The sequence below is a fragment of the Aspergillus undulatus genome (assembly GCF_047715775.1).
Source record: "Aspergillus undulatus strain CBS 261.88 unplaced genomic scaffold BDV17scaffold_1, whole genome shotgun sequence".
In the NCBI taxonomy this organism is placed as follows: Eukaryota; Fungi; Ascomycota; class Eurotiomycetes; order Eurotiales; family Aspergillaceae; genus Aspergillus; species Aspergillus undulatus.
Genome location: NW_027396605.1, coordinates 796,886 through 823,761, shown reverse-complemented (window position 1 = coordinate 823,761; position 26,876 = coordinate 796,886). Strand labels below are relative to the sequence as shown.

General features: G+C 51.2%; 8 protein-coding genes across 8 annotated transcripts; 5 read left to right on the top strand and 3 right to left on the bottom strand.

Annotated features, from left to right (window-relative positions):
• Positions 1 to 393: 393 nt before the first annotated feature.
• Positions 394 to 835, top strand: BDV17DRAFT_249067 (uncharacterized protein; the record flags this gene model as incomplete). Its single annotated transcript, XM_073756170.1, has 1 exon — positions 394 to 835. A coding segment is annotated over exon 1 (175 nt), but the record flags the coding sequence as incomplete, so codon positions are not given.
• Positions 836 to 2,452: 1,617 nt separating this feature from the next.
• BDV17DRAFT_278634 (putative serine/threonine protein kinase (Kin4)) lies at positions 2,453 to 5,713 on the top strand (the record flags this gene model as incomplete). Its single annotated transcript, XM_073759568.1, has 3 exons — positions 2,453 to 3,748; positions 3,800 to 4,094; positions 4,152 to 5,713. 3 exons carry the CDS (start codon positions 2,453 to 2,455, stop codon positions 5,711 to 5,713), a joined length of 3,153 nt encoding a protein of 1,050 aa, XP_073621205.1.
• A 909-nt stretch (positions 5,714 to 6,622) lies between these two features.
• On the bottom strand, positions 6,623 to 8,611 carry mdm12 (ERMES complex subunit MDM12). Its single transcript, XM_073756169.1, has one exon. It carries the CDS (start codon positions 8,461 to 8,463, stop codon positions 7,147 to 7,149), a length of 1,317 nt encoding a protein of 438 aa, XP_073621204.1. The 5' UTR covers positions 8,464 to 8,611; the 3' UTR covers positions 6,623 to 7,146.
• A 2,270-nt stretch (positions 8,612 to 10,881) lies between these two features.
• Positions 10,882 to 11,633, top strand: BDV17DRAFT_5714 (uncharacterized protein). The gene has a single exon (XM_073764802.1). The coding sequence runs from the start codon at positions 10,999 to 11,001 to the stop codon at positions 11,407 to 11,409; it is 411 nt and encodes a 136-aa protein (XP_073621203.1). The 5' UTR covers positions 10,882 to 10,998; the 3' UTR covers positions 11,410 to 11,633.
• Positions 11,634 to 16,108: 4,475 nt separating this feature from the next.
• BDV17DRAFT_249055 (uncharacterized protein) lies at positions 16,109 to 16,884 on the top strand. The gene has a single exon (XM_073756168.1). The coding sequence runs from the start codon at positions 16,601 to 16,603 to the stop codon at positions 16,826 to 16,828; it is 228 nt and encodes a 75-aa protein (XP_073621202.1). The 5' UTR covers positions 16,109 to 16,600; the 3' UTR covers positions 16,829 to 16,884.
• A 716-nt stretch (positions 16,885 to 17,600) lies between these two features.
• On the bottom strand, positions 17,601 to 19,143 carry BDV17DRAFT_249053 (putative BAP31 domain protein). Its single transcript, XM_073756167.1, has 4 exons — positions 18,891 to 19,143; positions 18,619 to 18,753; positions 18,468 to 18,571; positions 17,601 to 18,398 (listed from the first exon to the last, which is right to left on the bottom strand). The coding sequence occupies exons 1-4, from the start codon at positions 18,909 to 18,911 to the stop codon at positions 18,011 to 18,013; spliced, it is 648 nt and encodes a 215-aa protein (XP_073621201.1). The 5' UTR covers positions 18,912 to 19,143; the 3' UTR covers positions 17,601 to 18,010.
• Positions 19,144 to 19,280: 137 nt separating this feature from the next.
• On the bottom strand, positions 19,281 to 21,952 carry dus3 (tRNA dihydrouridine synthase DUS3). Its single transcript, XM_073756166.1, has 3 exons — positions 21,424 to 21,952; positions 19,482 to 21,368; positions 19,281 to 19,430 (listed from the first exon to the last, which is right to left on the bottom strand). Exons 1-3 carry the CDS (start codon positions 21,603 to 21,605, stop codon positions 19,349 to 19,351), a joined length of 2,151 nt encoding a protein of 716 aa, XP_073621200.1. The 5' UTR covers positions 21,606 to 21,952; the 3' UTR covers positions 19,281 to 19,348.
• A 1,933-nt stretch (positions 21,953 to 23,885) lies between these two features.
• Positions 23,886 to 25,946, top strand: BDV17DRAFT_5655 (zinc-coordinating transcription factor SFP1). Its single transcript, XM_073764792.1, has 3 exons — positions 23,886 to 24,360; positions 24,423 to 25,464; positions 25,524 to 25,946. The coding sequence occupies exons 1-3, from the start codon at positions 24,014 to 24,016 to the stop codon at positions 25,836 to 25,838; spliced, it is 1,704 nt and encodes a 567-aa protein (XP_073621199.1). The 5' UTR covers positions 23,886 to 24,013; the 3' UTR covers positions 25,839 to 25,946.
• Positions 25,947 to 26,876: the final 930 nt, after the last annotated feature.

Genomic DNA, 26,876 nt, shown 5'->3' with positions numbered 1-26,876 from the left:
AAGATTGATAAGTTAATAACAAACTTGCAGGTAAACTTAAAGCTGGAGCTAAGACTCCCATAGATTATATACATATTGCGGCTCCTAGCAGATCTATAGAGATGGCTATTCATCCCTGCTGCTCAATCGAGGCAAGAAGAAGCTTTAGACAGAGACTACGAGGGCAAGGAATAGCCAGATAGACGACGACTGGAGGAAGGGATGTTCGGGCGCTCATGCCCTGCGGACTACTGCTATGTCTAGCTCGGGTACGAAGTCTGGGGAGGCCCGAGCTTCCACGGTTCTAAGCGGGCTAGGCTCCGCTGACTTTACCGACGTAGATAGGTACTGTGCTGACCGTCTGTCTCCAGAGCACCACTGTGCAGAGACTCCAGACTAATTCATATAGTCACAAGCAGACTGCTGCAGAGTGAGTTGTCAATTCCATTGAACATGTTGACCGCCAGTCTGCGTTTTGTGTTTTGGCAGCAGCCGGTTAGATGACGATCGGCTGCGCCCGCGGCTCTAGCGACTTTCCAGCGCTGATGAAACAGTGGTTCGCTGCCCCTGATGATTTGGCCGGTTTCGTTCACAATCAGTCGCGGGACGAGGTCGCGGGACGAGAACCCATAATTTCCTTAAAATGGCCCATAATTATTAAATATTATTCCATGATTTAATCATTCGCCGAGCCCGCGCTATTTTGGTCTGGCACTCGAGGCCTTGAACTCAATCCAATTCAAGGACTAGATATCCAGAGATCGAGCAATATACCATGAATGATGAAACAGCCTTGATTGCGCTGACTTGATCAATGGCATTATGTTGCTGGTCGCATTATCGCGCCGACGACTAGCAAGCAGGTCTTATTTCAGAGAGCTCCCCTGTGCATCGTTGGGTTTCAAGTCATGCGTGTAATAAATAAGTTGCTGTGTCACCTCGACCTCGAGCACGAATCATCACCAGCAGGACGGCGGACAGCTTCAAAGTAGACTATACCGAGTAGAATAGCAGAGCACGGGAATCCAGAACAAGAGAATCATCGAGCTTGACGGTAGTGGCATCATCGGTTTGTAGAGCGGACTCGATTGTTGCCCGCCACTGCAACCCAACCTCTATTACTCTTACGTGCTGGTCGAGCTCCTCCGTCGGACGTCCATCTCCATCTCTCTTCCTCCTCCCGATCTCCTTCTCTCTTCCTTCTTCTCCCATCCCCTCCCGCCTCCCCTTCCTTTCTTCCTTCGTCGTTTCTTTCTTCTTCCCTTTTTTCTCCTCCCTTGGGTCCTTTATACCCTCCTCCTTGGGGCTCTGGTTGCCGCGCGCTCTCGTCTCCCTCGCGCCAGTCTCCATTTACCCCCTGTCCGCTCTCTGGGGCCACAGAAAGAGTCGACCTCTTACAACGCCCTCTTGCCGCTGCGTCGCTCCTCAAATTTCTCCCATCGGTCGATCATGCTCGCTCTATTCTTGAACACGCTCTGCCTTTTCCAATTCGTCCAGCAGCTGTGTTGAATTGGGGTAATCTGTCGTTCGGGTTTCTCAGACTCAGACCCGTTTGGTTTGTGCTGGTCGCGTCTCCCGAGGCTCTTCCCGCCCGCGTTTGTCGCTCCCGCTCATTCTCGTCCTCATTAAGCGCATTCCAGCGAGTTGGCCGATACTTTGGAGAGACCTGGAGTACAGCGGCAATTCTGCAGTGCAGATTCACAATCGTCATATTATTGCGGCCGAGTCTCCAGTTACCTCGAAGAAACAATTCAAGAAAAAAACGAAAAAAAAACAATCAACCTGTTTCCTTTGTTACGAACGAAGCTGCCCTTTTGAACTTATATTTCATATCGTGTCTTATGTCCGACCTGGTGTCCTCGATATACCGAACGACAACTGCGACTTCTGTGGTAGCGCTTCTTGTTCTTGGCTTCTCGTTGCCAGTCCGGGCCCAGCCCCCTTATCAGTACAGCTTAGCTTGGGAACCGCTCGCGATTCAGCTGCCCGACCGAATTGACTAGCTGTTGAACGTTTCATCACAGTCGCTGAACAAACGAAATTGAAGGAAAAGAAGAAATTTGAAAAACGAAAACATACAAAAGGAAGACATTCAATCAGGAAGGGTGATTCGCTTGCTGGGCTTTCTGTCCTCGATTGTAGCTCCTCAAACGCACGAGGCTGATCGCTCATTTTCGCCTGTGCGTACCTGAAGAGCCTGCTCTGGACCGAAACGCAGCAAGTGTTCGAGTGGCCTAGAATTGTAGGTACGTGGTAGGCGACTATACAACCGCTCAAAACTGTTCCTGAACTCGCTATCAATTCCCAATCTCTTTCTCTGTTTTCGCCTCAAGACTCCGACATTGTACCCTTCCTTCCTGTCAATGCTGCGGATGTGGATATTGGCTGCTCCACAAAAATGTGCTTTGGAATGTTGAGCTAACTCAATTATGCACAGCATTTACCGATTCTGGCCCTGACAGCTTCCTCGGCTATGAGCGATCCCATACCACAGGCTCTGCCACGCACCCATGCCTCCCCAGCTATGACCTCAGCGGGCCTCTCCTCCAGCAGTCGATCACCCGTCTATCAAGACCTCCTTGGCGGGCCACCTATTCCGCCGCCGAGAATCTCGTCCAACCAAAGAACCCATCGTGGTTCTTTGAACACAGCATCCACTGGCTCATCTGGAGATAAGGGAGGGTCGCGTCACAGGAGCAAGGGTGACGAGCGGAGCAGCCGTGAGAAGAAGAGCGACGAATCTCGCTCTCGCCGCCAGGCGACTCAATCATCCGAAGATCCATCAAGAGGGCCAAGCAATCACAGTCAAAGCTCCGCTCAACTGGAGGATCTCATGGAGACAATACCGAGTCAGGGCACGTTGGTAAAAGAGTCAAGCACCGTTATTAATCAGGTTTTAGTGAGTGATCCCGCGGTCGATATCGAACGAGAACAAGCCCGACAAGCAACGGCACCAGTTCGTTTCAACGAGAATTCCTCCACATCGGGACTAGGCTTAATGAGTGATGAAAACATGGAAGGAGGTCGAGGCGCGATGCAAAGCCGACAAGAGTTCCCCGAGCATACCGTCAAGCGCAAAGAGACAACGTTTGGTCAATACATCCTCGGACAAACTGTGGGAGAGGGTGAATTCGGAAAGGTCAAACTGGGGTGGAAACGAGATGGCTCCATCGAGGTGGCCATCAAGCTCATCCGTCGCGAATCCCTTGGATCAAATCCGACGCGGCTGCCCAAGATCTACCGTGAGATCTCGATTTTGCGAGATCTTTCTCATGCAAACATTGTACGGCTACATGAAATGGTGGAAACTGATCGCCATATCGGAATCATCATGGAGTATGCGTCTGGTGGTGAACTTTTCGACCATATCCTGAGAAACAAGTATCTGAAGGATAACTCCGCTCGACGTCTATTCGCGCAACTCGTGTCTGGTGTTGGCTACCTCCACAAAAAAGGTATTGTCCACCGTGACCTGAAGTTGGAGAACTTGCTCCTCGACCGGAACCGGAACATCATCATCACGGATTTCGGCTTTGCAAACACGTTTGACCCTGCCGACGAGCTCAGCGAGGAGATTGAGTACAATCTCACGAATAAGGAGTTTGTGAAACGGATGCGCCTGGATAAGACCAATGCCAAGGGATTGCGCCGAGGAGACTTGATGCAGACGAGTTGTGGAAGCCCGTGTTATGCTGCTCCGGAGCTCGTTGTGAGCGATTCGCTTTACACCGGACGAAAGGTCGACGTGTGGAGTTGTGGTGTTATTCTGGTGAGCACCATTCGCCCAAACGACGGCTTGCTATGTACTGACTGCTGCTAGTATGCTATGCTGGCAGGATATCTCCCGTTCGATGACGACCCAGCAAATCCCGATGGAGATAACATCAATTTGCTGTATAAATACATTGTCACAACTCCTCTTACATTCCCCGAATACGTGACGCCCCACGCCCGTGATCTTTTGAGGCGGATTTTGGTACCAGATCCTCGGAAACGAGCAGACCTTTTCGAAGTTGCGCGGCACAGCTGGCTCAGCGAGTACGCCGACGTAGTCTCGCACATTACCAGCAGCACAACCAAGGTGGCTGATATACCCTCCACCACGGTTGCACGCGGTATGTACTTGACGGACAGTAAAGATCCGCGGATTCCCGCTAACTTGGACTTGACAGAACAACCTCGGGAAGGCCCGTCTCTCGCTCGCAGTGCTTCGGTCAGGGAGCCTCCCAAGACACACCACGGGCCCAGTCCATCGGTTGGAGGGTTGGTACATCATCCCGGGGACATCTCGCAGGACCAGAGCGACATGTCCAAGACTCCTCGAGACACCAAACGCCGCACCGTACAAGTGGAATATGTTGCTCCCCAGTCACAGACCTCAAGAGGCGAGACATCTACGTCGAGCGTGACTGTCCAAAATGCATCTCCCACCGAACCTCTGCCGACAAGAACGAAGCCCTCGAGCCAGGATTACCCAGCCACTCAACCCGCACCCGAACAGACAGCACAGTCATCCTCCACCCATGCTCCAGTTCCGCTTTCACAACTACCTCGTTCTACCTCCGACACTGCAGCCCTTACAGGGACGACTCCTCACCACACAACAACACAAACCACGCGACCGACGACTGGGGCCTCAATGGCTTCGTTCAACACGGGGCGTTTGCCTTCCCGTGGATCTTACGGACAGCCGGTGGCGCCTACAGTGGCGGCGACAAATGCTCAAGGTCGGCTCGCCCAGCCAAAGAGCAAGCAGTACAATATCTCTGCGCCGATTCCACAGGATGGCAGCCAGGCTTACGGTGTGGATCAGCCAGGCGCACAGGGTCTTCCCTCCAAATTCAACACAACGCCTCGACAGGAGCCCCCGAAGGGCCACAAGAGATCAAACACCGTCTCCAGCATTGGCGAAAAGCTGTTTGGAAGGTCCGGCTCTATATTTGGAGGCGGCCGTTCGTCCCAAGCAACTGCACCAAGGCAAAAGTCCGGCAAGCGTTACCCTCCTACAAGTATGAGGGAACCGTACGCTGGCGACGACACCAGGGCGTCAATGGATTCGCGTCGCTCAGCTACATACGGTTATAACCGCAAGACAAGCGAAGCGGGTGTCGAGAGCAAGCCACGACGTTTCTCTTTACTTCCGCCTTCGTTCTCATTGAAGGGTCTTTCCTCCTCGAGCAGGTCGCAAACTCCCGATGAAGAGTCACAACCAGATCGTTTCGCGGACAACCGTGCCGGTCAGCAACCACCAACGGAGGCTTCGCGAACCCGTTTCCGAGCTACCAGCTACGGTGCTCATGATGCGATGACTGAGGGAGCGGCCGATGGTCCGTTAGATGACGTTATTGTTCATGATGAACCAGTAAATTACCAGACTCGGATCGACCAGCAGTTTGCGGCGCTGCACAACAATGACAGTGAAACTTATCAGCATCCCCCGTATGGTGCGGTTTCAGCGGAACAGGTTCACTCGAACGATAATGACCATTACCGGCATCATTACCCGAACCACTCGACACCCAACTACTACGACGAGTACAATGGCGTGCATGATAATGGCTCTAAATTATCCATGCGATCATCGAACCGCCCGGGTGTCTTGCAGAAGAGCCATCGGAAATTCGCTGATGCCTACGAGTACGAATCGCACCATTCCGGTAGCTCTGGAGCAGCACGGAAAGTGATGGATTTCTTCCGTCGACGGGCCAAGTCCAGAGCTGGGGATGAACGTTAGAAGGATCGACCGCTCTGTTTCCTGTCCCATCTTATATTTCGTTTCTAATAATTCCGTTTGCTTAGACTAGGTTCAACCTTCAAGTCGTGGCATGTGGCCAACGTGAGAAGACCCAAGCGACCAATACCAATGGTCTTGATTTGCCGCAACCAAAGATACCAGAGCGCTGCAGTGACGTCGTGCTTCCTATGCTGAATTCCGATCTCAAACGAAAACTAGTTGACCGAGGCGCGTTGTGATAGACGCTCTTCAGGTGGAAGGAAAGCAGCCCGGCTTCAGGATTCAGCGTTGAAAGAGCAGAGAGGTTATTTGGATACCCCGTGATACCCGCGCAACTTTCGCCCCGTTTTGTTGCAAGTACTGCTACCGGTTTGTCTTCGTCTTCTGTTGTACCAGCAGCCATTTTTCTTCCTGCATGCATATCCACATCTAGCATGTTTGCGTTTTATGTTCTGAATAAACCTTTTTCTTTTCTTTTCTTTTTCTTTAGCTATTTTACTTATTTCCTTTGTCAAGCTCCGTTTCTCAAGTCCACTTTCCATTTCCACTAGCTTCCTCTTGTTTCTATAACCCACCCCGATTGTAAATTGACCCCTCTGCCCTGCCTGTCTAGTGTCTCCTTAGCGTTTTCTGTTGGTCGACTACTACTACACTACCACTACGTTTTGTAGCAAGGCGAGAGCTCGATCCCCCCGTGCCTTACCTTATTTAGTCCTCCTGCTTGCTTGCTTCCTGACGCGGCGTGGCGAAATCTCATCTTCACCTTCACCTTCTTGCCTCTAGCTTTGCCTTTGCTGAAGCTTATTTAAGGGTAATATATTATGATCTCATTTTCATTTTTCATTTTTTCATTCTCGTTTTTCTCGGTTGAGCATAGATTAGTGGAATAAGATTCATATACTTTCATCGTTTTGCATTCTGTAGTTGATAGGTCACTGATGTCCTAGTCGAGTCCTATAAGTAGTTTCATGGTCACCAGCATCTCGATCATCTGAGGAAAGCGCGATGGGGCCCCGGCCGGTTAGAGGTTCCTTCCTAAGTTCCTGAAAACCCCGCCCTAATCAATTAGGTAGATGCTTCCACCATTCCGCCATCCATTGCACCTTCCTTGCATAGTGGTTTGGGATACCTCTCTCATTAGGCGAGTGCGATGCTTACTCCTCCCCGGTTGTCACTCGCTCCTCCCTTGTTAGGTCGATTGTAAGGCAGGAGGAGCACGTCGGTGCGATAGGCTAGCATATATTGGTGCCACCATGATATGTGACAGAAGTTTTCAGAGCATTCGCCACACGGTGCCTGGCTTATGGTAGTTCCGATGTGTTAGAAGTAGGCGTGGAGTCCTGGGACAGAAAGCGCTCGGCCTGGAATGGCTCCTTATTTCATTTTCATCAAAAGAAAATAGTGGTATCTCAAGTCTAAATAATAAGCAGAGACTAAATTAGAAACGTATAGAAGCTTGGGAAAACAAGTTCCTCTTCGAAGATCCGACGGACCTGAGCGAGGACGAACCGCTCGACTTTGCCGACGTTCTTGAGGACCTGTTTCCCGTCTTCTTTGCGGCCGATTTCGCTCTCGACGCGGACCTCCTGTAGAAGGCCTAGACCCTTGTTTGGGTTTGTACTGATACTTCCGCTGCCACTGCCGCTGCCGGAAGCGCCGGTGTTTGTTCCCTGCTGGTTAGAGTCAGACTCAGAGCCGACTAGTGCTTCGGCATCTTCCGGGGATAGGAAGCAGAAGTGGATGCGTTTACGGATGTGAGCTATGACTGCGACGCCGTCGAAGGTGAGGCCGGTGACGTTTAATTTCAGTGGTAAGCCCACGAAGCTGGGCATGGGGTAATCAAGTAGAATCTCGGCTGTCAGTGATAATCGAACGTCGCCGGCGTATTTGGCATGGCAGAGGATCTGGTAGTCTTCGGGACGGCGCTCTCGCATGCGTGGTGGAGGTTCAAAAGGCGGGTTTGCTGGTGATGACGTTGGGTCATCAGCGAGGCGTTGTTGACGCTCGTCGGGAGGTGGGGAGGCGTCGCCGCTATTCTTATTCGAACCTGATGGATGCGTGCTTGCTGTTGAGGGGCGGGAAGTCGGGTTGCTAGAGTCAATGTCGGCATCTGCGCGGTGGAGCGAGGGCCGATTTCCGGGTCTGTTTGCTTGGGCCGAGTCGGTCCAGTTGTTGGCAAAGGGTGAGCCACCAGCGACGGCGGCGAGGGGAGTCTGGGTGCCTGACAGTCCTCCTAAGGACATGAGGTGGTAACCTAGTGTTGAGGTTCCGCCGGGTATGCCTGGGGTGCCGACGCGGGGTAGAAACTGTGGGTTCAGGTGGTCCCCTAGGGATATCGGCGAGCGTAAAGGAGAGGATGCACGGTATCGAGGATCCACATCGAAGGGATCTCGGAGTGGATGTTGTCCAGTTAATGGTATGTCATCTCGATAGGAAGTTTCATTGAGCTCGGACTGCGTTCTGTCCCATGGATTGTCACGGGCAGGCTGTTGTTGGAGCTCTTCTGAAACCTCAGAAGTCGAGCCATCTTCGTCTTCCTCGTAGAAGTCGATAAACGGTTCGCAAAAGTCTTTGATTTCTAACTCTGGAGCAACGGAGCCGAAGTCGAAGGAATGGACCTGGACGGAGCGGATGAAGCGTGGAAGGGGCACCTGCTGGAATTTGTCGTGGATAAAGGAGCGAATGCGCTCGGCCAGAGCCTCACCATCCGAACCAGAGGTGGCGGTCCCCCAATTGACCTCGATGGACATCACATATGCGAGGTGGGAGGGTTTGACTCGAGAAGGTTGTGGCTCCGTCGCGATCTGGAATGAATCTGTGGAGAATCTATTGCCGGTATCTCACGTGACCCGCTCTGACCATCCAGCGGTCCGATCACCTGAGAAGGTGCACTGCGCCAGCCTCAACTTCCAACGTGCATCGTCAACCCTCAACCACAACAACAACGGCTGCAAAGCCCCAGTTCCTACCCAGTATCTGTCTTCCAGGGCTAATCAGGACTCGGGTGCCTTGCTCTTTGTTTAACAGCTCATTGTGCAGCCAACTCTCCTGCAACCGGTTTTCTCACCGCTTTAGGTTTACTACCGACCCGGCGACCCAGCACTCTGGAACCGTCAGCTTCTGCTGTTTCGTTTCCTCCCGCTTCTTTTTATTAAGCAGCGCGTACTCATACCGAACCTGGCCGGCCACACCGTGTTCAATGCCACCCAAATCGGCTGCCCCGTGTGGTTATACACCAAGAAAATCCCCTGGGATGGCGTCCATCAGAATGCTGTGCTACCATGGTTCTAGCTACCAGATATGCGCATCGTTGGGGTCCTAAGTTCGATCCAACACTTGAGCTTTCGAATCACTTGCTGTAATTGGTGATTGCCATCGTCAATTACACTTGAAAAGGATGAACGGGCGGACATTGGGCCGTCTTTTACGTCTATCCGTCATTAGCTTCAATTCCCCTTGATCCCGGAATATTTCGTCTGACTGGCTCTTCACGACAGTCTCGCTTCATTGCGGCCTACGTACTTATCTGTGGAGCAAGGGCCTGCCGGAATCTCCGCATCACTTTCCGTTCAAGCCCAAGGACTGTGACGAACCTCTTGGCGGCGAGAAGGCGCGCCACAACCCGCGAAGTTTTCTTGATGACGCTCGCAACTCGGCCTTTGCTAATCCACAATCCCATCATTGACTCGCTAGCTTTGTCCATGCGGCACTGACACCGAACATCACCCGGAAAGGCCCAACGAATGGACCTCGTCTTTGGATGCAAGATATATCCCAAAAGGGAGCAATAATTAAGTGTCACTCCCATTCAGCAACCTCTCCCCGAGGGGAAATGAATGTGCTTCTATGCATGCGCCCACCGGCGCTCGCTGTTGTAGCCTTCACCCCCTCATTCGCCCGAGTTCCGTGTCCGCGTTGGCTCCAGGACTTCTCAATCGCCACCGGATCACCCAATGCATCCCCTCCGATTCCCTCTCTGATTTGGCAGTCCACATCAGATGATGAGACTCGCATGCAGTGCTGATGCAGTCTTGATGTTAGGTACCTTGCTCATGCTACCTAACGACAGAAGAGGGGAAAAATATTTTTCCTATTTGCTAATTCGTACCCCAACAGTTTTGGAAGGCATGCGAACGCCGAAATCACGCACATTTGGTGGAAAGTGAGGCGGTTCCAAAGCAGTTTAGTTGGAGTCTGGTGTCCGCGTGTTCTTCTGCTGCCTTGAGTTGAGTTCTTCATCGGTTCCGACGTTTACCACAAGTTCATTGACGGATGGCTTCGTGAAGGATAAACAAGGAACAGGGAACACCCTTGAAAGGTTGAGACTATATACTAGACCACTATACTAGCAGGTAGTGCAATACATCCCGATGAAAATGGTGATCGTTTGCGCCTGCCTGCGCAGGATGCAGGTCTGGGCTGTCTCCCTATCCGTTCCTTTGCAGCTTTGCGGCGTTTAACGAATTCTCCTAGAACTCAGCAGGAACAGTCTAGGAACAATGATAGTACTGGGGTTTGTTCGTTCCTCGCGTTCCTATCCCAATCTATTCCCGAAGCTTACTACAGATCAGGATTGATCTGGATTGAATAGTAGTTAGCCAACTATTACTCGCACTGTGCCTCCCATTATCCTTCCCCGCCTTTGGATTTGAAGGCCAAGTTAACGAGTATTCATTGGCAACGGAGGGATAATACAGATGACTGACTACGATATGGCCACACACCAGGTGACTTGAATGACAGTAGAGATCAACGAAGAAGCAAAAAACCAATTTGGCAGACCTAAGTCCAGAACTGTGATGGTCACAAAAAAATAACAGCAACAAGTAACAGTGGCAGGGGAGCAGTGACAGGCGGGGCAGTAAAAAGGTACATGGAAGAAAACACAGTGTACACTATTGTTGATGGACGGGATTGCTGCAGCAAGCTTGATTGATTGAGGGGAAATGGCCACCGTAAAACGAGAAAGAAAGAACTTCAAGAGTGCGAAGGAAAAGATGGGGTACAAGGCGAGATAACAGAATGCGCATATAACTGGTTCCCTTCCTCATTCCTTCATGCGCTCAATCAGAATCAGAGTTTCCAGAACAACGCCCATCCCATCCGATTGATTGAACAGCGGTCAAAACCGAACCGAGCGAGCCAGGGCTCGCTCCCTTCGCTCGCTCGCATGCCAATAATGCCCGGCGATGCCGATATCCAATCCATTTCGTACGACGGAGGATTTTGCCAAAACCGATCTTTGAGGTTGAGGCGCTTGCCCTTTGTGCCGGGAGTGGATAGAGATGCTTGTTGTTCTAGAGTTTGTATACTTCATTAGCAATGTATCCTTTGTAATATCTCGATCTCGATTTTGGGGCTGGGGCGTTTCAGATCGTTGTGTGGCTGCGCCTTTTTTCGAGAATACTTCGATGGCCACTCACTTTGGAATCAATTATTCACGAAGATTAGCCGCCGTGCTGGGGGCAGTTGTAGCCTTGTCGTCGGCGCACTTGATGGCGTACTCCGGTGCAGGATGTGCCTCGCTTTGCGCAGTAGACAACATCGCCTTCGGGGTGGGTGCAGCCGCAATCGTATGTGTAGAAGTACTGGGAGCACATGGTGGTGGTTGTTTCGCGCAAAGTTCGAGCGAAAGGCGGTTGCGGGTAGCGGTGGTTGAGCGAGTTTCGCTTTGGTTGAAAGAAGTCTGGAAGTAACGATGATAGCAAAGCTGATGATTTGCTTCTTGTGGGAAGCTGGTGAACTGAATTGTTGCTGATGTTCTCGAGAAGTCGACGGGTGGTGAGGGTCTTAAATAGTTCGTTCCCACGGCCTAGGTTGTTGGTGCAATCCCAAGGCATAGAGCAAGACTCGCTCGTTGACTGCGCCGCAACAACGCCGTCGATAGACACAACAAAAAAGAAGCAACAGGAGTGGGTATGACAAGTGAGTCAGAAGATGAAATAAAAAAAATTAAGTTAAAAAATCAATTGGGAAGAGCAGAAAAGACGAAGAATCAAGGTGAACTTGTGAACTACTAATGCCTGCACTTCTTCCTTTCGTCGATTTACCCCCTAAACCCCAAGCGACCTCATTTTCTAATATGCACTGGGAGTTGGTGATTCAACCTTCATCACACTCGATGGGATCATCTCAACGAATAAATCTATTCGTAAGTTGGAGCTTCCCGGGGACTACTGCACTTGAGTCTTCCAACATCTAGAAAGATTGGCCGGTTATGCGGATCATCTGTGCAGGTGAGGGCCGCTTGGGGACACCTAAGAACGTAATTGTTGCCCCGAAAAGTAAATGTGTGGAAAGGCACTGGCCTGGTCATCGGCAATATTAGTCCGGAACCTTGCACAAGAGCTTCATTAAACCCAAGGCTGCATCATGAGAGGCTTGACATCATGTGAAGAGACATTGCAGCACGGGCGAGCCAGTCACGTATGCAGCTGGTAGAAGAGATGTCGAAAATTAAGAAAAAGGCCAACATTGCCGTTATCGAATCAGTTCCCGTATCAGACCAACAGTTCTATTGTTGTTCAGTCATGCCGCAGTCCGGCTCCTGCCCTAAATTGAGCATCTGACGAACATCACGCTGCGCCAGACATGTTGACCATTCTTATTGTGACCTACACCCGCCATGATACCTTCGCCGTCATGGGAACTTGGCATCCGGCAAGGGTGGGCTAAGGCGCAACGATAGTGTCAGTCCTCCTAATATGGTCATATCGCAGTGCGAGACACCTTCGGCCAGGGCTCGGTCTTCGTAGGTCCACCAGAAGCGGCTCCTGTTGCGGTGCTGTTTGACTCATGGACCACCTGTGCCGGTCAGGGGTACTAGATACCGCTGTTCACTGAGGTTTTCACGTTGCAAGCCCACATCAACAATTACACATGTGGCTTTCGGGCCCAACACAAGAGGCGCTGGCGGAGCGGGCTCCTTGGGACAGCGCCGGGAAGCTAAGGAGACGAACCTGCAAGAATCACATTGTCATCACAACAGTCCAGAACTGACTCTTCCAACTGACCAATATTTGAAGCAGTTATTACTTGACGCAGTTGGTGATATCTGCAACCTTCATCTTCTCCACCCTTTTTGCTTTGTTTTCTTTTGTTTTGTTGACCCTCTGTTGGGATTTCGCAGCCTTCACTATAAAGGAAGGAGACAAGACTTTGAGCTATCTCGAAATGAGTAAATGGACTGTTGCGCAGCTCCACGGTGGGTTCAGTTCGCGCTGCAATGTTGATGTGTGATGTTGGCGCAGTGTACAGTCGCTAACTTAGTGCTTGAGCACTGGAACATTCTCGGCCTATGATTTTCTCCGTCTTCTTCACAGCCGAAGGACCCCGGACGATGAAGGACGTCTCGAGACGGAAAATGATCACTCGGATGAAGGTACCGGCAAGACCCTAAGGCGTTTTTTTTTTTCCGTGCTCAGGCGCTCTGCGGTCCATGTACTCGCACTGCGAGCTTTAAGCCGCTGGGGATCCGCGCCGCCTACGAGTGGCCGACGCGATACGGCGCGGAGGGTCGAGGCGCTAAGAGTGCGACAATTGACAGGGTGATCTCCGGCGGCACGGCATCTCCGTAGCCGCCGTTGGATTTAAGGCCATGAGAAGCAAGAACTCATAGGCGGTCGTTGATTCTTCAAGGAAGCAGCCTGCAGTTGTCGAGAACGCCTTGCCAGGAACTTCGTTGGGAAGCCGCAGGAGATTCGGGGCACGTGATCGGAGGGTTCTCTCTCGTGTACAAGGCAGGAGCCTCCTGTCCAGTCCTCACTCGTGACTCACCCTTCCCTTGTCCTTATCCTTGTCAAGAACTCGAATAAACTTGAAGTCCTCGAGAGTGAGGTCTCAAAGCGCGACATCCTGAGGACAATGTCTCACGCTGTCAATCCGAACGGTTCTCAGTCAGAATCTGACGCCTGCTGCTGGTGTCTAGCAAGAGAAAAGATGGCCCCTCCATCTTTGCTTGCCTGCAGTCCTACTTACATAACCTACCGGAGCACGTCCGGTCAACCTAGCGCATTGCTCGCATGATCTGGAAAGGCCCCTTAGCGGATGGCGACTATGCGAGATAGCCTGCAGCCAAGCGACGACCAAACAACAGATTCGGTCATGTGGCCAAGACGGGATACAAAAGAATGCGAGTCGAGACAGTCCAGGGCCCCAGGGGTTACACCAAGCTCTATTCAGAGCGCAGCGACCCCACGCTCGTCCGCTCAATCCAGATCAATAGTCAGGGCACGTTTCTTGGCTGCACTCCCTGGTTGCTGATCATCCGAGGCAGGGTTTCGGGAACGCGTCGGTCCAGATAGCTGAAGCTGATGGAGCTCACAAAATGAGAACAACAACTCGCCGGCGCCGACACCCAATCGTAACACGGGGGCAATACCAGCGCCTACACAAGTTGATACGCACCGTGACCAGTGACGACCCCGGCTTGGTGGGGTTATTCACTTTTGCGGTGGAACGCGGATCTTCGAAAGCCAAGCCATGGGATTGGAACAGGGGCCTGCGGATAATGACGTTTTGAGGCCCTCTTGTTCCTAATATTACCGGTCTAAGCATGTGAAATACGAAATACAGCGTGTTTGACCATCGATCCACCCTTGGACATGGGATAATGGCTATGAATAATGCTTGACCGAGCGGGCAGTCGATTCCGTGCTTTCGATCGACATGCTCTCGGTGACCCCTCATGAACCTGATGGTTCTTGGCTGCCTCCCTCACATGTATAAAGAGGGCGACTCCGACTGACTGGAATCATTCTTCATCAGTACTCTTCAAGCTACTCAAGAAATCATTCCTCTACCACTGCCTTGAACTCTTCAAGTCTTCTGCCTCCAAGAAGTCCTCAGACCAGAGATAGCACACCTCTCCTCTCCTCAACCGCGAATAACCGAACACAATGTATACCTACACTCCCACCTCCAAGTTCCTTGTCCTGGCTCCCATCCAGTCCGCTCCTCTGTCTTTTCCCAACGAGCAGACCGAAATCGAGAACACTCAAGTCCGTGAGCGGTCCGACAGCAAGTCGTCCACCAGCAGCACCCAACTCAACCAGGGTGTTGCTCGCCTTCCCGCCGGGTTCCTCTACCTGGGCCACGACCACCCCAGGGGCCCCAGCCCCGTTGTTTAGAGCGTAGCGATGTCCTCCACCTTGGAGTCACGGTTCGCGCTGGACACGATATCGTCATCTCTGCGAAGTTTGGTGGAAATTTTTTTGATTCTCAAGTTTTCTGTTTCATTCCTATGATGCGCCGGCTACTTTCCTGCATACCATTGTCCTATGATTCTATGATACCACTACAGACTGTGCCCGCCCGCCGGATGAAAGGGGGCCACAGGAGAGGAAGCGAGGGGCGCTGGAGGATAGCTGCCAAGAGACAAGTTGATACTGCCAAGTCCTGTGCAATGGATGATCTGATAAATTGCAGCATTTGTTCCACAGCCAAGCAATGATAGTCCAGACTTTGCCCCCTGATTACTATTCTTGTAGGCTACAACCCTATGTAAACAAAAGTACCGACGTACAGCATCTCTTTACATAGTCTAGGCTCAGCATACGGTGACATTGCCATGCCTCTACAGAGTACACAGTAGATACAGAGATTAGGCCTAGATCCCACCAGCCAGCAACCCCGTACGCAAAAAATGCCCGGCCGAGGGCCGCTCAACCTTCCCCAGAAGCAAGGAATCTGGGCGTGGCAAGGTCAAGGAGGGGCAGGAATTGATCTGGATCATCTGAAAGGATCCATCATCTCATCTTAGGTTATCTTCCTGCAGCGAACTTAATCTGCGCTGGCGTTCACTTACCCAGATCATACACCGACAGCCACCATACTAGCCCGTGTGCGCCAATCACAGTCGCCGCTTGGAACAAGTGGTCAACAGGGAAAAAACAAAACATTCTTTCTTCCTCTCTGTCCTTACTCAGGCTCGGAGATAACAGCATACTCTGAGAACGAACAGAGTAATCTCACCATGACCATAACCAACGTACAACTCCGGCAGTTCTCGGCCAGCGCACCCGCCCATCCATGTTCCCAACACGACGGGCGGATTGGCCGTAGTGCAGCCGTCGGCGTCGCTATCCAACGAGCTCGTGTGACGACGAATCTTGGCTTGCTAACGCCGTGCTCCTGAAGCAGCGAGGGATGCCTCCCCCGGTCGTACGTGCGGTAGCTTCCATCCAGCCGGGGCCTAGTGAAGAGTGAGTGAGCTGGTGGTGGACAAGAGGTGGGGTGGAACGATCATATGACCTTTTGTTTCTTTATTGCCGTTTACATTCTGTATAGTCAGCATGATAAGCGATCGCCACTTTGGCTCGCTTGGCTGTGCTCCGGGCTCTGGCCCTGTGGCCCCTGGAGTCTACCTTACCTTACCTTACCTTACCTTACCTTACCTTACCTTACCTTACCGAGTGGTATCATTCTTATCTTCCATTCTGGATGAGGGAGGAGGTATTCGCAAGCTGTGCGGGGTGGGTGGGTGTGTGGAAGCTGCTGATTATTCCACGTCAGAGGAGATGGAGGACCCGTTGGAAATTCGATGAGGCAATGTTGGTGCTCGGCTGTAGATCGTTGGCTGTGTGAAGCCTTCAGCAATCAGCGATAACGACGGCAGGGGCAACTAAGCCTCCCTGATCTACCTTGGCGCGTACTGAATGAGAGAGTTCTCGATTTCCAGAGACTCAAGGTAAAGGACCTAGGTCCTCGTTGCGACTGGATTTTCAGAATGATAATGCCTTCGTCACTTCCAACCCCTCACCGGAAGGACCTCAATCAACCCCACAGTCTCCGCACCGCACAGCTGCGCTGCGCTCGCGGCCTCGCCTCGAGGTCCCATCCCATCCATCGCCTCCGCATTCAATCAACATCCCCAAATCATAGCTAAATATGATATCCAATTATCCATCCTATAATTCCCGCGCGCATCAATCACCTCATACGCAAGCACACAATCCTCCCGACAGGCCGTATCGGAGCAAATTCCGGTTTCCGTCGCGTGTACCCAAACCCGCGATTATCGTATCCCCTTTCCGCGGGCAACGTTTGGGCGACTGTCCGGGGATAACGGATAGCGTGGACTTGGACAATTCTCAGAGGACACCGTTTCCTTCATGACTTATCTCTCATCTTGTATTATGATCATTATTGTAGTAGAGTAAACTCAAGCTTCCCCATTTCATAACGAATTCCTGTATCTACCTGAGTACACCGCCGGTATTCCGCCCCGGCCGTGTTATGGGGATCCATGGTCCGCTCCGCTCCCGACCGCTCCCGCCGCTCCTCCCAGATGGAAGGCTCTTTCCCAACTCCCAACGGGATTGTCAAGTTTACCATTAATGATTAAGTTGGGAGTGTGGATTAATAGCGAAGAGGATACTCTTCTCACCTCCATGCAATTTTTCTGAGCCATGATACAATATCTCGTAGTCTGCGTAGTATTGTGTTTATGTTTATATATATTTTCATCTCTGATCGGAAATTCGCAAGGATTGCAGCATACCTACATACATTCGGGTTAAAGCTTTGACCCTCAGGAACATAAATCTACCAAATGCAAATTGACCACTGATAGAAACTTCCGTAAGCATTGGGTTTCTTTTCGACACACAGCAGAACGGTCGGTTCAGAAAAGATACTAGGACTAGGGTCTGAAACACCGATGTTTCAAGGATTCCAGACTCCGCCGTACTCCGGATGGGAATCGTTTACCAGAATCAGCGCTGTCTCGTCTTCTTGCTGCTATGTTAGATTCGAAGAGTCACTTGGTACAGTGTACTTGTACGCACTCAAAGGCCAATTCTTGTCTTTAAACATACTAGTACCCTAGTAGAAGATCCCCATTGTCCAATCAAGCACTAATGCAGAGCGAAACAAGCTTAGTATGGAGTTAAGGAAAAGAAACTACTACAATATATTTCTTTGAAGGGTAAACTTGACATCCATACCAACTGCACACGGGAACGTCCTCACACAATAAATGATCCAAATGTTGGATGCTTTGAACTAATACTCAGTAACATGTGCACCATATGTACGCACTCTTGACTCTCTCGCAATCAAAACAAGGACAGACAGTAAGAACGAAATTTCCCTAAACCCCCGCGGTATAGACTGTACTGGCCCTCGCCGATACTTGGGTATCCGAAACGGCTGTAAAGCCTCGTAATGCCCCCTGACGACATTGAAATATTCTCACACAAGCCGGAACATCACCAATGTCATCCGCAATCACAACAAAGCGGGAAATGACGTCAATGAGACCAGCTTGGTGGTTGAGATCGAGCCGCCGATGAGGACTTACAGGTCCTTCTTCTCACCGGAGCCTTCGTTCTTGCTGCCCGCGACCTGGTCACCCAGGTTGTGGTATTCCCGGGTGAGTCCCTCACACTGCTTCTTCAGGGTCTCGATATCACGCTCTTTCTCTTCAAGCTCCTTCTTCAGCTGGCCGATTTCGCCCATGTCGCCGGCCTGTGCAAGACGAGCGGAGTCCTTGCCGCCAGCCTGCTTGTTACCCTCGAGGAGCTTGACGCGGTCTTCAAGGCGCAGAGTTTCGAGGATCATGGTGTAGGTGCGGTTGAGGATAAGAGACAGGAAGAGAGTGAATCCACAAAGGTACATGTTGCGCTGCGAGTAGAACTTGCGGGCTTGGACTTCGGATCGGTCGGTACCGAGAGCGGCCCCTCTGCTAACGACTCAATTAGCGTATGCAGACAACAGAGCATAGAAGGCACAAGTTTGGTGTATGAGTACGTACCCCACATTTCCACCTTCCTTGCCGAAGGCGGACACCTCCAGCTGCACCCGATACACGCGGTTGACACTGTCAATGAACAAGATGAGGATAAATATAAATGTGATCTGACCATGTTAGAGCGAGACTTTTATGTCGACTTCGGAAATCCTACCCTCAATCCATACTGTAATTTAGCTATTACCGGGCTTTCGGAGATGAAGGCGAAAAGCTTGCGCCTGACGGTGAAGGGAAGGGGCACGATCAGGCCCATGAAAACTCCCATCTCAAGGACAAGGAGACAAAATACCTGCAGTCAGAGTATGTTAGTATTCATGAATCGCGAAGAGCCAGCTGTTGAGCTCGGCGGTCGGATGCTGTAGGCTGCAGCAAAACAAAGATCGTCTGGATGAAGAAAACGGAGAATATCAGCTAGAGGATACATACGAGACTGTAGTAGAGAGTCATTTTGCTCGAATTGTTGATTCAAATGGCCAGAGAGCTTCGTTGTAGCTTGTCAAGCTAGGCAGAAAGAAAGGTGAGGGGAGTTCGAATACGTAAACAGAGGCTCAACTGATGAATTGTTGACCCTTGGGGCGGGATTGTGTGTCGGAGTAGGTGAGAGTACTTCGAGAATGAATTTCAGAAAGAAGTTAGCGATGTTTGAAGAGAGAACTGCTCAGATCGATGGGTACGAGATGAGGTGGCCTTTTTTCCCAAGGTTAACAGCGAGAAGACGTCATAAACACCGGAAGCTGATACCCAGTCACGTGAGCTCGATGCGATGGCACGTGCACATTTATCTGCACTTCTACGAGTAGTCTGTCAAGTATGTGCCCGTCCTGAATATCTATATGTCTATATCTATATTCAACAGTATATGCATGAGCTATGATATGTACCTATTAACCCTCCGCCTCGTAAGCGTTGGATTTGTGCTTAGGTTCGAACTTAAAGTCCTTATGAGCCGGGCCGAGGAACATCTCACTGCAGCTTGTTAGCGTCTCTGTAGTAACCTTGGTTGATGAGTCGACTCACCTGATCTTGATCCAATCCTTGTAACTGTTGCTACTCAGCAGGGTCTCGAGATCGTTCCTACCACGATAGTACGGAGGTCGGTCGTTGAGCCTTGGAGGAAGATACTCGAGCAACCCGATGGGCACGTAGCGACACGTGAAACTCAGCCATTCGAGCATGAAGCGTCGAGTGATACCGATACCATACTCGTCCGATCCCCAACACTCCATACCATACTTAGCGAACTTTTCGATGTACGCTAGACGCTCAGAGGCTGATTTGTCGAGATACTGGCCTGATTGAATCTCTTCAAAGAGCCATGGCTTAATCAAGGCACCTCGACCAACCATGACGCTGTCTACTCCGGCATGCTTGATATGGTCCTCGTGGTCGAAGTGCGAGTAACAGTCACCGTTACCTAGGAACCAGGTCTTCCCGCCATTTGGCCGCAATCGTTCCTCGGGCTCTCGGATAGTGTCCGTAATCTCATCCGTCTTTTCGTTGAGGCGCTTGATGAGAGCAGCCGTTTCGGAGATATATTCCCAATTGGCCTCTCTCGTGTATCGCTGCTGCCGGCTCCGTCCGTGAAGCGTGACCGCTGCCACACCGGCAGGGCCACAGTTGAGCAAGCTGGCCTCATGACCTCCCAAAACGAGACGCTCGACTAACTTCTGCGCGTTCGGACTGTTGTCTTTGGTTCCCGTTCGAATCTTGACCGTAATCGGAATCTGCTGGGAGACAGCGTTCATGCCGCGAAGCATCTTCTCCAACTTGGAAGGCATGTCAAGGAGCGCGGATCCAGAACCCTCTCGAAAGAGTAAATCGATAGGGCACCCGCAGTTCAGGTCAATGACGCGGAGATTTGGGGCGAGGGCTGACAGCACCTCTGTGGCCTTCATGACATATCTGTACTTGTTTCCTGCGATCTGAGCGCCAAACCTCATATCCTTGGAGTTGTCGTAGCCTTGCACTACGCTAGCCCGCGAAGAGACGGTTGGGGGTAGTCCTTCCGTTTCGTGAGCCCGCATCAAAGCCCATTCTGGCTTGTGGCCCTGAACTAGAGGCATACTGAGGGCCATCTCAGAGTAAGTGAGTTGTGCACCAAGCTCGACACAGAGTCTCCTGAATGGTAGGTTTCCTTGTGTAGTGAGAGGCGCCAAAGCAGGAGTCTCTGGCCCAAAATACAAACGCCTCTTCTCGGAGGGCAAAAACGGAGGTTCTGCATATGTCGCCCGGTGGTCCTCCTTCTCCTCTTTGTCCTTTCCTTCGGCATTGCCGGTTTGCTCGTCTGTCTCCCGACCCCGTCCATGTAGATTCTGTTCCAGCTGTTTCGACGTCTCGTCCAACCAGTCACCATACTTGTCAGCTCGAGGAGTCCCTGTCCGCCGTCTTGAAAGGTCCATCTTCGCCTCCACTGACGTGTTGTTGATAGTGCCGTCCTCCGCAAACGCAACAACAGGCTGGGCCCTCTTCTTGCGCTCCTCATCTTCGTCCAGAACAAGCTCCTTCCTTCCGTCCTCGGTTTCTCGTTCAGTCATATGCGAGCCGACAAAGCGACACTTCCAGCCCGTGGCGCATTTCCCACGAGCGTCCCACACCGGACAAATGCCATTGAAAGTTGTGAGGTCCGCCCGCTTATGTTCCTTCAAGTATGTGCGCAGATCATGCTCGAACTTACATTTATCGCCAAATTGGCATTCGTCTGGCGAGAACTCCGGGCTGAAAGTTCTGCTAGCACACAGTCCCCTCTCGTCTCGCGATTGCCCAAAAGTGCGAGCCTTGTTCTGACCCTTGTTCTTCTTTTTCGCTTTCTTTTCGTTGTCGCGATCGTCGTACGCAGCTGCTTCGGCGGAATCGTCGGCGTTGGAATCTGCTGGCCATGTGTATTGGGGTTTCGCGATGAGATATCTGGGTTGGGGCCAGTCAGAGAGCAGGAGCGGTCCTTATGATTCGGGCTACATACTCTGCCTTGATGGGCGCTGTGCCCTTCTTTCTCCCAGAAACTTGCCGATTCTGCTGGTCTGACGGTGTAGGTTCGTCCAATCTAGCCTTCTTCATAGGCGGTTCCTCGGACTGATCTGTGCCATTGGAGAAGTCTGGCTTTGGTGGCTCGGCTTCGAGCTTTTGGAGGCCCACGTTATCCATATTGATAGGACAAAACCCTGTTCCCTTGAACTTTTCTCAATGAGTGACGAAGAACGAGTGTCGGTGAATCGATCAGCGCAATGTTTGTTCCCTCGACCCCGGCGGACAATTTTTGAGACCCCACTGAGATCTGTTTGCAACGATTGCACTCTGATGTGGCGCAGGCGGCGGTATCAATACCTCCGACTGGTATGGAGTAATCAACCAGCTTACCCAGCATCTTTATTTTCTGCCTGTCGAGGTATTCCCGAGTATACCCCGTTTTGCGTGGCAATATGATTGACATTATTAGGTGTCAATGTCCGCGCTTGTTGAATGTTGAGTCCGTTATGATCTCTCCATTGTTCAAGTAGTCTACTGACTCGCGTATACTCTTGAAGATGACTCTTGTAGATGGGGTCACGGAGAACCCCTACACGCTAAGGACAATCTTATGATTCTGGTAGATACAGTAGCGTCGAGCCAAGAGCCGACAATAATACTCTTCCCGGCCCAACCCTTTTTTGCGCTGAACGGTATTATATACGGCCAACTACTTAGTTCCTGATCCTGTCTCAGACACCACGAGGTGCGACGGACCATGGTGCTTGCGGCGCACGAGGTCCGCAATGCTTCCAATTTTGGAGATGACTAGTCTGGAAAAGTTATACGAAGGAAACTGAAAGATCAAAGGTCTGTCAATTTCTACGTCAAAAACCACAGAGTTCCGGGTGAGTCCTCCGGGGACGCGTACTCGTGTAGTTCATTAACTTTCCATTCTCGGTACCGTCGTGATAGATCAACGGAGATCGCTCCGTGAGCTTGTTATGTGCCTCGCACATGGATAAATCTGGAGCATCCCCTTATACCGGAATCTAAGGCCGTAACGGTGAAGCTGAACTCCTTGCCCATCAAACCCCAAACGGGTTGTCGCGTGCACGCTATACTTCTAGAGGACCGGGTAACGGAGGAAGTCCGTATACATCGCGAGGGGTTCAGGGGCTGTCCAATTCAAGCCTGACCGCTTCTACCTGGATCGCTTGAATTTGAGCAAATTGGCGCTGCAGAGAGGTAACCACGGAGTAGGCTAGGAATGAAGCGGCATGGCAGCCAAGGAGGGAGGGCCTACCCCTCCATTCTAACGGTGTCCGCGATCCCTGATAAGGCGCCGTGGGGGATAGCCGCAGGACCAATGTTGGAGGTGAGGATTGCTCCGCAGGGCACCTTCTCGTTTTCGAGAACAGTTCATCGAAGACCAGGAGATCTCGCGCTTCCTTCCGCGGTGGACGGGCAATAATTCATGACAGTCCCATGATTATTGTTAGGGACCCAAAAATTCGTCGGTTGGCCGGGCTTCAACACTACTAAGAGCAGTGTATGAAACGCCGCCGAGTATCCGTTACCTAATAATACGCCAAGTGCGGTATAGCGGTATAATGAGCGAGCTAAGGACTTTCTGGAAGCACACTAGAGGCCGGCTAAGGAGTAAAGCAGATGGATTGGCTCCACCCCTTGGGAGGAGTTCTCATGTCATCGACTATACATCATTACTCACCCCGTCACGTCTGTTCGACGTAGTTGCCTTGTTGAGACAATAATATGGTGCTGGTTGACTCTTGACATTGCCTGTGAGTCACGATAGATCTCGTGAATGTAGCTCTTGAATGAATCCAAAGCTTATAGATGCGCATACAGTGAGAGCCCTAACTTTAGGCTGGTGAAGCTATTCAGATGAGCGGTGGAATCTGTGCTGTAACGGTAACATTACCAGTGTAATCTCAATACACTTCCACCGTCGGCTCTTAGCGTCCCGAGTCGACCTTAACCATCGTAATCCATAATAATTTCCGTTGCCAACACCACCTGCACCTCCATTACTCTCGTACTTCTTCCTTCACTTTGTCGCTGAGGCGCCCGGTGCCATACGAGCTCGTCTACCCAACTCCCACCCCCATCGCCGGCGCTGATTCTCCTTATTCTCCATCGACCCGTCATAGAGACTCGGCGGGTGATCTGATACGTCCCGCCACCTCCCGAATTCGTCACAGTTCCGCATCAAGCGGGACGTTATCCGAGGGTGGAAGGTGGACTTTCGCTCAGTTACCAGCGTGCTTCCTGTCCTTGAGACATAGACCCTCTACCCATCTTCTTCGCCTCCTACAACTCTCTTGAGCTCCTCAACTCTCACTATTCTTATCACCCCCCTCTACCTGGCTTCCGATCGCTCGTTGCAGCTTCGCTCCTGCTTTGGCTTGGTGTTGCGCGGATCGAATAGGTAACAAGATCTCGGATCTGTCGTAACCTTGACATTCACGACATTCACTCACTGCGCTCACGCTCAAACACCGAATCTATCCCTTCTCGATAAACATACAACCTTAACTATCATCGCTACATCTTACTAGACCTCAGCATCCTGACAGAACACTATGGCGACGAATACAACACCTCCAATCGACATCGCCACCCGGCAGACCTCTGTCTCTCCCCCGGGACAGCAGGCATCGAACTTGACATCAGCTCTGCGAGGAGCGGATAACACCGAACGTACAGGTAGCATCTCTCATGCCAACGGTGTCCCAATCAGCATGTTCAAAGCTTCCGCCCCTCGTAAAGACTCCATAGGGGCAGCCACCGCGCAATGGGGAAATGGCACGAAACCGATCTCGATGTCCGGCTCCAACCGGGCTCAACAGCGCCGGGAATCATTAGCTGGAAGTTTAGTAGGTGGAATGAGCTGGGGCGGTGTTTCTGTTGGAAGTTGGATTCGCGACGAGTATGCCATTTCTTTGTATATCGCTCACCCCCTTGATCACATACTAATTCAACTTCTCGCAGCATCATAATGGCTGGCACCTCTCCTTTTACTACTTTCCAGTCACCTTCCTTCCACTCATCCTCTTACCTTCCTAAACTCGAAGCGAACTTTATGCGCGACTTCTCTTGCTGCGGTGAGACCCTGCCTACACTCCACGACCTGTTACAACACTATGAAGAAGCGCACGCCACGAAATCAGGTCATCGTCCAAGCCAGGGCGATAACCGAGCAGCTCTTGCAGCGGCAGCCATGGCACAACAAAATCAGCAGAACAACAGTCAAAACCGGGGTCTGCAGCCGGACCGAACTCTGGACATGCAACGCAAGATGAACCAAACGCACACGCCGCAACAACATTCTGATCTGGATACCATTGACGATATGGAAATGGACGACGCTATGGATGATTTTGATACGTCCTCACCGTTCTTTAACCCCCAGACACAAAATCCGAGTCAAGGCGGATTTGGGACACCAAACCGTCAAGTTCCAAACCTCAATCTGTCTATGCTTCCCAACCACCAGGGCTTCAAAGGGTCGCAACCTGGAACGCCCGTCGCATCCGCCCGCCCGCTGTCTTTGCAAAACAACCCCACCGTTTCCTCTGTCAACACCCCTACTCTCATGCCGAATCCCCTACAGAACTCGCAGTTCCGCGGAACACCCGACTCCTCGACTCCAGGAACACCTGCAGAGCTCGACGACAGCATGATTGGTCCTTTTGGAGAATTGTCTATGCAAAACCCGATGCTGCAGGGCCAGCCGCAGTTTTCGAGATTCACCGGGAATGACATGGTGGATCTGTGTATTGACGAGCCCGCGAAACGACTGTTTAGCCCCACTGGCGGTATCAACCAATCTAACGCGCACTTCAAACTCAGTGGAGCGCAATATGGCCCAAACAGCGACATTGCCAGGCGGATACGCGAACAGCAACTATTGGCGGGTGTTCCTGACACCACAACCATTCTGCCGAATGAAGAGCCTAAGCCCTACCGATGCCCGGTCATTGGCTGCGAGAAGGCGTACAAGAACCAGAACGGATTGAAATATCACAAAGCAGTAAGTCACTCAGGACAAATCTCAGTAGTCAACGTAGTCTTGCTGACCTTCTACTCTAGCATGGGCACAACAACCAACAACTCCATGACAACGCTGATGGAACATTTTCTATCGTCAATCCGGAGACCTCTGCTCCTTACCCTGGTACCCTTGGCATGGAGAAGGAGAAGCCATATCGCTGTGAGGTTTGCGGCAAGCGTTACAAGAACCTGAACGGACTCAAATACCACAAGTCGCACTCGCCACCATGCAACCCGGATTTTCAGCTGGCTGCCGCTCGTAGTCTCAACTATGGCGGTGGGGTCATGCAGGGCCAGAACATAAATGTTGCCGGAGCAGGCCTGCCTGGCATTGGCGAAGAAGGTCTCTTATAGACTTCGGTCTTCAAGATTTACAGTCTCTTCGTCTTTCCTTGCTTTGTTTCCGACTCTATGAATATACGGCCTCTTTGCGCATCATACGATTTAATGACCAGTTTGATGGTTTGGAATTCATTTGATATGATTGGTCATCGGGATGATCTTTCATCAACTGGCGCTCTGGGTCTCTTCCAGAGATTTACGGCGGCTCATCGGTGCTCATAGAACCGATGTTTCCGATATTATCATACGATTCTTCACTTCGCGTTGTCTTCATTTGCCCCCTTTTGTCTATTCTTGCTCGGTTTGCAGCTGCCTCTAGGAGGGTTAGACCAGCTACCTTCTCAGAACCTTCAAATTTCATTCGGAGCTTGTTCCTGAGCAAGTATTGCTCTCACTACCGACATCGAAGTTCAGTGCGGATACTATAGCAAGCTACAGAACAGTTTTCTCGAAATTATGCGAAGCGGCAATGGATTAGAATGGTTAAGATTGGGTCGATCCTGTGGATCTGGCGTTCTTGTTACATCTCCTATATGGACAGGAAAACGGAGGACATAAAAGGAGAAAGGATATTGGTGTTTCTTTTGGCGTCTGTCAGTGTCTCTAGATAGACATCTTCACTTTGGTTTCTGGCTCTTTCTCCTTGGACCTTTCCTTGGTGTGGCTATTGTGGTTATCATCGATTTTACATGGTGTTGTTGGAGAACCTTCGAGTTTGCCTTGTTTGTGTTTCATTATGGGTTTCTTTCTCTTCTCTTCTCTTTCTGATAGATTGGGTATGGTATCTTTATCTTGTCTGGCTGTTGTCGATTCCCACGTTTTTACTCCATTTTCCTTTTCTTCGTTGGCTAGGTTCGGTATGCTTTGGTTCGGCGTGCCTTCTACAGATCAGAAAAGTTGTTGAAAAAATGAACCGTTTCCCTGCTTAGTTCACCTTCTATCTTTGCGTTACCTATTCCATGTCAACGCGTAGTTCTACGAAGACCTCATTTCATAAAGCTCCAGACCAGGTCGGTTAAGCCCTCCAGCCTGTCGAAGGTCTGTTCTGTA

Excerpts from the sequence above, each read along its gene's own strand:
- BDV17DRAFT_5714 (XM_073764802.1), top strand. The coding sequence starts at position 10,999 with ATGCTTGTTGTTCTAGAGTTTGTATACTTCATTAGCAATGTATCCTTT.
- BDV17DRAFT_249053 (XM_073756167.1), bottom strand. The coding sequence starts at position 18,911 with ATGACTCTCTACTACAGTCTC. Across the intron at positions 18,754-18,890 it reads TGACTCTCTACTACAGTCTC|GTATTTTGTCTCCTTGTCCT; the intron begins GTATGTATCCTC and ends CTCTGACTGCAG. Across the intron at positions 18,399-18,467 it reads AAGGAAGGTGGAAATGTGGG|CAGAGGGGCCGCTCTCGGTA; the intron begins GTACGTACTCAT and ends TTGAGTCGTTAG.
- mdm12 (XM_073756169.1), bottom strand. The coding sequence starts at position 8,463 with ATGTCCATCGAGGTCAATTGGGGGACCGCCACCTCTGGTTCGGATGGT.
- BDV17DRAFT_249055 (XM_073756168.1), top strand. The coding sequence starts at position 16,601 with ATGATATCCAATTATCCATCCTATAATTCCCGCGCGCATCAATCACCT.
- dus3 (XM_073756166.1), bottom strand. The coding sequence starts at position 21,605 with ATGGATAACGTGGGCCTCCAAAAGCTCGAAGCCGAGCCACCAAAGCCA. Across the intron at positions 21,369-21,423 it reads ACAGCGCCCATCAAGGCAGA|ATATCTCATCGCGAAACCCC; the intron begins GTATGTAGCCCG and ends GCCCCAACCCAG. Across the intron at positions 19,431-19,481 it reads AAGGATTGGATCAAGATCAG|TGAGATGTTCCTCGGCCCGG; the intron begins GTGAGTCGACTC and ends AACAAGCTGCAG.
- BDV17DRAFT_5655 (XM_073764792.1), top strand. The coding sequence starts at position 24,014 with ATGGCGACGAATACAACACCTCCAATCGACATCGCCACCCGGCAGACC. Across the intron at positions 24,361-24,422 it reads GGAAGTTGGATTCGCGACGA|CATCATAATGGCTGGCACCT; the intron begins GTATGCCATTTC and ends AACTTCTCGCAG. Across the intron at positions 25,465-25,523 it reads GATTGAAATATCACAAAGCA|CATGGGCACAACAACCAACA; the intron begins GTAAGTCACTCA and ends CTTCTACTCTAG.